The 8918-nt window shown below is 43.7% G+C and overlaps 1 protein-coding gene and 1 pseudogene across 1 annotated transcript in view; one reads left to right on the plus strand and one right to left on the minus strand.

Annotated features, from left to right (window-relative positions):
• Positions 1-8053, minus strand: part of CUNH9orf135 (chromosome unknown C9orf135 homolog) — a 99312-nt gene extending 91259 nt beyond the window's left edge. Inside the window, exon 1 of the mRNA XM_004637207.2 lies at positions 7861-8053. Within this exon, the coding sequence (XP_004637264.1) occupies positions 7861-8012 (152 nt within the window). The 5' untranslated portion in view covers positions 8013-8053. The remainder of the gene's footprint in view (positions 1-7860) is intronic.
• A 539-nt stretch (positions 8054-8592) lies between these two features.
• Positions 8593-8917, plus strand: LOC101563429 (annotated as a pseudogene).
• Position 8918: the final 1 nt, after the last annotated feature.

An 8918-nucleotide genomic window follows, 5' to 3' on the forward strand; every position in this document is an offset into this window, starting at 1 on the left:
TACAAGTTGGTAAGATCATTATAGTACTAATTCCCCTGAGTTTGCTGAAAAGAAAGGTTTGTGCTAATATTGTTTGAACAATTAACTACCCTTAGTAACTAGTTTAAAGATAATATGCAATGTAATACCCATTGTTACTCTCCTATTTTGTTTTCAAATTTTGTTTTTCTTTTTTTCCTCTTTATAATAAAATTTTAAACAATTTTACTTTATCTGTATTATGAAAATAATACATATAGTCTGGTAATTCACCACCCAGCAGTAAATGTTTTGTGTTTTGTGAGGAATATCCATTCAGCATTTTTTCAATGCATCTAGAAACATATTTTTAACTGAACAAAGGTTCCAGTACATAATTATTCTAAAATCTTGCTTCTAACATGCTTGTTTTTCTCCCGTATTAATCCTTACACTTTGCTGAACTCCCTTAAAATAACCTTTCCCCTAGTAAATCAAAGACATCCACACTTGCTTTGGGAAGAATTAGGGCCATTTCACCAGGAATATGAAGAAAAATAAAGCATGACTGATGAACTTTTGACTAAGAAAATTAAATTTTTGAATCCTGAGAGAGATAAGTTTACTTGAAAGTCAGTGTTGTTGAGAAATAAGAAGTCTTCTAAATCCCTTAAGCTTCTATTAACAATAACCAGAGGCTCCCAGGGTGATCTTACAACTCATCTTCTGAGGAAGATTACTATAAAAAGTGAAACTGGGGCTACTGATGTATCTCAAGCCAACAGGAGAAAATTCATCCAGGTAAAGCAAAGTATATCTCACACCATGACACTCCGAAAGAAGCTAAGCTGATCATCAGAGGGCCAGCTACACCCACCATGTTGAACGCTGGGGTGTGCCCACTGCTGTGGCTGTAGCTGAGCATTCTAGGTCAGAGGGTGAGACTCACAGGGCTCTCCAAGACTACCAAGAGCCAAGATGGGACTGGCTGTGCAGACAGAGACATCAGGTCCTTGAGAAACCGACAGATCAGCAGAAGCAGGGCCAGCAGTAAGACCAGGAGGAGATGCACAGGACCCTCACATAGATCTGGAGTCTTCAGTCCCCCACCATCAAATAACACACAACCTCAGTCCCTGGGCACACAGATGGCATGGGGGAGGACAATGGTTAGGAGGAAGAACTCGGAAAGAGTGGGCATTGTTCTGGGCTATTTTAACCTGAAACAAGCTGTTTAAAGTCAAAGACATAAAAGATAAGTTAAATTGGGATGTTTTAATTTCTCTTTACTAACCAAGAGCTGGAAAGCTGAGGATCCATTTTAAACAATTAATCATATATTCTGAGTAGTATACAAAGTCTGAATTCTGCTACTCAGTAGATAGCAAAATGTCCTTAGTCTACTGTGACAGCACATTCAATGTCTATATGCTAATATAATTTGGAATTTTAAAGCTATCTCTTTAAAGCATAAACATTATTGTCCCTACATTAACTCACTGGTGGCATGCTGTGTACTACAATGGGGAAAGCCCAAGTTTAGCTCATTTTCAAGCTTTCCTCCACTCTAAATGGAAGTCAGGAGTACCACACCCTTCCAAAGTCACTGCCGCAGAGCTGACCCAGGTGTCAGTGCTGTCTGGCTGCACTGGACTCAGGGCCATGAAAAACCAATTCTGGTTTTATTGTGGATTTATGCTGAACTATTCTATTCTATTCTTTCTAGCATGCAGTGCCTTTCTGGCTTTTATTTGTATCCCTTCTATCTCCTCATTTGTTTATTCATTTGATAAACACTAACTCAGCACTCACTGTTCGCATTCCTTATGCTGAGTATTGCCGATCTCACTTTTTGATGTAGATCAAAATGTCCCTTTAAATCCTTTTTCCCCCAGTTCAAATCATAAGCTGTGTCCATGGAAACCATAATAACTACGTATGATTCAAGTAGGCATGGAGCTTATAAGAGTTTATAAGCTGTCTGCAGAAGGCCTGTGTCTATCTTAAAGGATGCTGGCTTGCTAAAGGAGAAACCCTCATGAACTTCAGCAAAGGGACAGGCTGCACATGTGCTCAGAAGGGCTTTATTATTTTCTTTGCCTTTTAATTCTAGTTCCTGAGTGTATTGTAGAGCTGTGAGGACCTGGGATTACTGCTTAGCAAAGATTTACATAACTTGAAATGGGCATTCATGGACCTGAGGGATTCTAACTATCTCTTGGAATTGCACCCAAGAAGATCACGTATTAAATACAGGAAGAAGAGTATGGCAAATCAGAAAATGCAGACTCTTACTCTCTGAGTACACCAGTGGTATCCTGTTGCTTTGAAGCTGGGTTCTCCGCTGAACATGGGGTATCTTAAATATGCATAAGCCCTACTCAAACAGGAATACTAGGTAACAGATCTGAAGAGTTACTCTCCCCATTAATTCCAATTTATGATTCATGCCCAAATTATGTTTTGTAAAGAGAAAAACCTTTAAAACTGTGAGGTTCCCAACTCCCAACTCCATAGTTATCACCACGTTTGGGTTTTCTTTCCTTTTCCAAGTTTTCTTTCTATTACAGGGTAGCAGGTGGGGTGGGGAAAGTAAATCAGGTTCTTTAACATAAGGTTCAGGTAGGCAAGAAAAGTAATTGAAATTACAAAAACAGAAAATTAACATGAGTCCTTAAAACTAAATGTCACCATGGAGACCAGCGCAGGAAGCATCTCCATGGAGATCTGAATGAATTTGGATTTTTTTTTTTTTTGCTTTAAATTATCATTTGTTGCCAGATGTCAATTTGTCTATGAAAAAAATAAGAAACAGTGAATGAATGAATGAATGAATGAATGAATGAATGAACAAATGTAAGAGCTAGCCTCACACAAAAGACTTTACAATATTAAGCTTAAATAAATTAGAATTTATTATATCTACATTGTTCTAGCTCTTCTTATTCCATTATTCCAATGAGTGGGAAGCTATCCCAGGAGAAAATCCTCCCTCAACTCAGAATTTCTAATAGAAACATCTGATGATATTGTTCCATATGTGCTACAAGGATGAGTAGAGAAATAATTTCTAGAAAAGGCATCAGTGAGAAACCTCAAGTGCAGGGAGGATGCTATGGCTCTGCCTGGGTACCACTCTAGGCACGAGGACGATCGCTCTGTGATCATCTTTAACAATCATTCGGCTTGTATTACTTTATTAGTCTATTATACCAACCGTTTTCAAAATGTGTAGTGAGATCAAGCAGACTTCTATTACATGGCTGGTATAGGGAAACAGGAAGAATCTAAACGTTTATAGAACCAGAATTTCTCCCAGCCACAGACTATATTTTTTTACTTATTGGTCATTTATTGAGATCATAGGATACAGATGTTAGGAGTTCATCAACTAAATAAAAAGTCACTAATAGGTGTTAAGGTTGATAAGAGTGTTAATATATTATAAAATAAGTGAACAGAAAGCTAACAATTATGTATGGCCAAAATGGACAGCAGCAAAATGGCCAATGACATTATGCATTTCAAAGTTCATATACTCTAATTTGTTTTCATGACAAGGGATTCTATCCAAGGCCTTTGCATTGATCTGCAACCCCAGAACTTTTCATGTTTTATTTCTGAGGTACAGCCCTACTAAGTTGCCCAGGCTGGACTCCAGTTTGCCATCCTCCTGCTTCAGCCTCCCATGACACTGGGATTATGGCCTTGAGTCACTATCTCCAGGTTACACTATGAATTTTATGCAGTTTTTTTGTTTCTGATTTTGATGTCTGGTTGGAGATTGAAGGAAAACAACCCTAACAATCTTGACAGCAGAATAGCCAGCTTCAGAAAATGCTATAGTACTTACATTTTTACAGTTGACTCTCATTATTTGCATATTCAATGAAGTTGCAACCAACAACCAATGACACTGAACTATTGTCTGAACCTTTCCTGAACTATTTCCTAGAGGAAACAGGTTGGGGCTCCCATGAGCCTCTGGTCACAATATTTTGAGGAGCAAGTCAACGCACAACCTTGTGTTATGCATGTCTCTGTTAAAAGACATCTTCTTTAATACACATCACTGATTCATTACCAGTGTGAGCCTACTGCCAGCAGCACTCCACCTCAGGCCTGGACTGAGCTCAGCAACACCCAGCTTTCCTCTGTGAGGCACGCCGCGTCCTCCTGCGTTTGGGTGCCACAGGCAGCACTTGAGCATGAGGCATGCGGGTCACTTTGACACCATCACCAATAAAAAGCACAAAAATGCCAAGTGGATCATTAGGTGAGCCACGGAAAGGACACTGGTTTACGGTCTGACAGCTGAAGCCAGAGAGAGGGCAGAGTGTAGCTTTGACCTCAGCTGGAACAGGCAACGCTGGGGGAGCATATTTTTGCCCACTTTTGCCACTCTGCACATGACTGGAAATGACCACAACAGTAGCTCAAGTATTGATTTTGAGTCACAGATGAAGCTTGCCAAGTAGATAAAAGCAGAGTCGCACACAGCTGAGTAGCCACTGTTTGCCAACTAAAGGAAACTACGTCTGTTTCCTGTGATGCTGCTTTTTACTCTTGCTGCACTTGCCCGTTCTCTGTTGTCCACCTCTGGAGCTCCTGTTCTTCCTTCAAAACCACATCAGGAAACTACACACACACACACACACACACACACACACACGCACACATGCGCGCACACACACAAACACACACACACACACACACCAATCATCCCCCTCCCAGTAGCTTTGCTTCTTCGATGAATTGATCTCTTCCTTGCAAATCAAATTGTACTGAACTTTTTATTTTACATTAACCTCCTTTACTTGCCTATCAAACCCCTGAGACTATATATGAGCCAATGTTACAGTTCTTACTATATGCCAGGCTATATGTTAAAGGGTACCTCACACAATGTCTTTCTTTCTTTTTCTCTCTTCCTTTCTTTCTTTCTTTCTTGTTGGTCTTTTTGAGACAGGGTCTCTCTATGTAGTTTAGGCCTTGAGCTCACTTTGTAGCCCAGGCTGGTCTTAAACTCCCAGTGATCCTCCTGCCTCAGCCTCCTGAGTGCTGGGACTACAGGCATGTGCCACCATGTCCAGTTTATGACACCTAATTTAATCTTACAATAATTTTACCTCCCCATTTCGCAGCTGCAGAAGCAGAGGCCTAGAGCAGTCATGTCACTTGTCGCATTCCATACCAGAAGAATTGGTATTCAAACCCAGAGCCCAAGAGTTATTTGTATGTTTCCTCTGTTTGTTTGTTTCTGTGGTATTGGACACTGAACTCAGGATCTTTACACTGAGCTACGTGCCAGCACCTCCTCCACCCTTTCTAACTTTTGAGACATGGTCCTGCTAAGTTGCTAAATTGCTCAGGTGGTCCTTAAGCTTTCCCTGCTTCAGCCTCTTAAGAGTTCTGGGGTTACAGGTATGTGTTGTAACCTGACCAAAGCGCTGCCCTCCTGTTCTGTATACGCCGTCTTAGTAAACCATGTCAGCTACTGTAAAATGTGACTTTTTGTTTCTTAAGCCCACTCCTTTCAGGTGTGTTCTACCCTGACGTTAGTAACTCCATCTTGACTCTCTGATTGACCCTTGCCCTAGTTAATTACAATGACTCCATCTTGGTTCTCTGATTCACCCCTGCCCTGGTTCTGAGAATGTCTTAAGGCGAAGAAAAACAGGTGATCCTGGCAACAGATTGGCCACGTTGTCCTTATAAGGTCAGCATGACCACATACCTAGATTACACACCCTGTTCTGTACTCCACCTAGTCCAAAAGGGGCAACTTCTCTGTGTCCAGCTTCCTCCAGGTGGGCTACAACCAATCCTGTAAAAGGTCATATGCTCCCTTAACCACATTAACATCTGCTATTGGCTTCTGTGATCGGCTTGCTTGGATGGGCAGTTTTGCCGTTTTGGGGTTTAAATTACTGTGCCTCCCCTTACTCAGGGCTCCTCTCTGTCTCTTGGACTCTGAGGGTGCGCTGGGTACCAGCTAAAATAAAGCGCTACCATCTTTTTGGACATTTTGCCTCATTGTCTCCTTCTTGGGTTACAACAGTATGCACCATCATGTCCAGCTGAGTCCAAACTTTATGCAAAATAAATAGTATTAGCACTCATACATCATCAACTACTTACTATGTTCCAGGCAGGGTGATAAAAGGTTCACACAAGTTATCTCATCAGTAATTCTTGTTTCTATCTCTGTGGCCAGGTAATAAAGGGCTTGACTTATAAATGTCTATTGGGTTTAATTTACATCTCCCAGTTCCCAAATATTCCTTCTACAACCAACAGCTTGAGAGTACTCTATATTTTCAGCAGCAGCTGAAATGACAAAGCATAGTCCACTACCCTTCATCCCTCCCTCAGCTTCCTTGCTTCATTCACATGTATGTCCTTCCGTGTGTTTGCTCTTGATGCCCAGGACGCTCACAAGGCAGCTTCCCAAAGCCATGTAGTGTGGGAGAAGAAGCGTTGTTCCTTTGCAAAGGTTCCTTGCCTTTAACAATAACTCCTGATGATGGTTTACAGTACGACCCAAATCCTCACGGAGGAGCAGAACCATTGAAGAGCTGTGTTTTCCCTGAGGGCTAGGAGATAATGGCACAGGAGGCTAAGACGACAATTTCCTGGTGTAGTTTTAATTTCCTGGTTTTTTTTCTTTCATGAATTAAACGTTTCCTGGTGTAGTTTTAATTCCAAATAAAACCTCCCACACTGACTTTGAAGTAGGCAGAATCAGCTTTAGGCATGAGAAAAGTTAGGGAATGTGCTTGCAGGAAACAGGAATAGGCTTTAGGAAGTTTGCAAAAGAGAAACCATTTGTGTCAGGCATGTAACAATGAATGGGACCAAGCAGGGATAAAATCAGAACCCTCATCTCCTTTCAAAGGCAAAAACCTAGACAAGACTTATGGCTTCGTTTCTCTTTTTCTATTCACTTCTCTCAAATAATCTGAATACTTCAGTAGGAATTATTATCAACTGTATAGCCAGGAAGTTGACCCTAAAGAAAGTCTACTTGCCCCAGGTCTGTACGTACTGGTGTTGCTATTGGTAACTGTAATAGTTGGTGAAAGAAGAGACTGTCTGAATGCTAAACACAATCCCTAAAGCGTGTGCCCTTAAATCCTTAAATCCCTGTGCCAGGGTCTGGCAAGAACTCTGAATGAAGTGCTGAGGAGTACCAGTCCCATCTTAAGGAGCAGACACTGTTCACACCCTGTACCTTCACAGAGCCCAGAGGAATAAAATCTCTCTGGCCAGGTCCTTCAACTTTACCAGCGAAAACACAACCCTGACATTGTAAGTGAATCTCTTAGTTTTAAACTGGTCAGACTAACTTTTCTTTTAATGTGAGCAGAATACATACCAAACAAACTGTGTCTGCAGTTTGCCCCAGCGGGAGACTCGTTTTCCACCTCTAGCTGAACAGTCTTCGTAATACCTCTGTCAAATCCCTCAGTGTGCCTGCTCTCAGCCATACTGGGGGTGAGAGGGTACTGATACTCCTGCCCACGGCCCCTACCTACTATGGCCTGCCTTTTATGAGTAAGTACTTCTTTCAGAAAGGTGGTTCCCAGGACTGTGAAACACATGCACCTCCTGCAGCGTCAGTGATCCAAAGCCTCCAGCCGGGTCCTCCCCCCCCCCAACTCCTCTTCCTCCTCCCGCAGCCCAGCCCGCCCTCTGCCCTGTCCTTTCCACCTCAGAACGGCTCTTTCCTTCTCCTTCCCTTCTCCTCTGCTCCACTTCCCTCTCGCCTCGTCTTCCTTCTCACCTCTCCTTTCTCTCCTCTCCACTCTGCTCCTTCTCTGGAACTTTTACCCTCTCCCGTCTCACCCCTTATTCACTCCTCCCTCCACCAGCACTCGGGAACTTCGGGCGCTTGCTCACCAGGAGTACACCAACACCGGCCTGGAGTACTTCTTGTGATGGGAGCGGAGTGTCAGGGAGCCCTTGCGCTCCAGCAAGTCCGTGGGTCCGATCTCATACCAGTTGTATTTACTGTCACACCAGTCCTGGCCTGAGCTATCAGAGCTGCCCATGGCCCGCTGGAGGAGAGTGGTGACCTCAGAGGCCTTCTAGCTCTGTGATGCCCTACGGGACTAAAATTCGGCGTCTTTCGTCTCCTAGGCAACAGGGGGCGCGGTCACTGAAGGGGCGGATCCCTGGCTTCCTGGACTGTTTCCCAGAATGCAGCGACGCCAAGGCGTCTGCTGCGCAGATGTTGCGAAGGGGCTGCGTTTTCTTCGCATCTGTAGCTTCGCTCGCCCATTAGCCTCATCCTAAATGTGGCTGGGCGGAGTGGAGGAGCGGAGTGGATCAGTTAAAGGCTAAAGAAAGGAAGGGCGAGGTTCCTGAGCCCCAGGTGGTCTATTGGGATTATCCCTGCGGGTGTTTTTTGCTATCTCTCCTCGTTTAGCAAAATCACTTAACTTTGAAGGAGAGCAGGAAGCCACCTCCTCACATCCTGAATTACGTCCTTACTCTACAGCTTTCCTGCCTGTGGAAAGGGACCAGTCATTCGGTAAATCGGCTGAAAAGTCTGAGGATCGGAAAGCGTGGTTCCAGCTCCGAGGCCGGAGCAACGCGAGCGAGATGGGAGTAACGCGGAGATTGCAGCTGCCACCATGAGCCTCCTCAACAAGCCCAAGAGTGAGATGACCCCAGAGGAGCTGCAGAAGCGGGAGGAGGAGGAATTTAACACGGGTCCACTTTCTGTGCTGACCCAGTCAGTCAAGAACAACACCCAGGTGCTCATCAACTGCCGTAACAAGAAACTGCTAGGCCGGGCGAAGGCCTTTGACAGGCACTGCAACATGGTGCTGGAGAACTTGAAAGAGATGTGTACTGAGGTCCCCAAAAGCGGCAAGGGCAAGAAGAAGTCCAAGCCAGTCAACAAGGACCGCTACATCTGCGCGGGGACTCAGTCATCGTGGTGCTGCGGAACC

Source organism: Octodon degus, unplaced genomic scaffold (assembly GCF_000260255.1).
Source record: "Octodon degus isolate 3935 unplaced genomic scaffold, OctDeg1.0 scaffold00087, whole genome shotgun sequence".
In the NCBI taxonomy this organism is placed as follows: Eukaryota; Metazoa; Chordata; class Mammalia; order Rodentia; family Octodontidae; genus Octodon; species Octodon degus.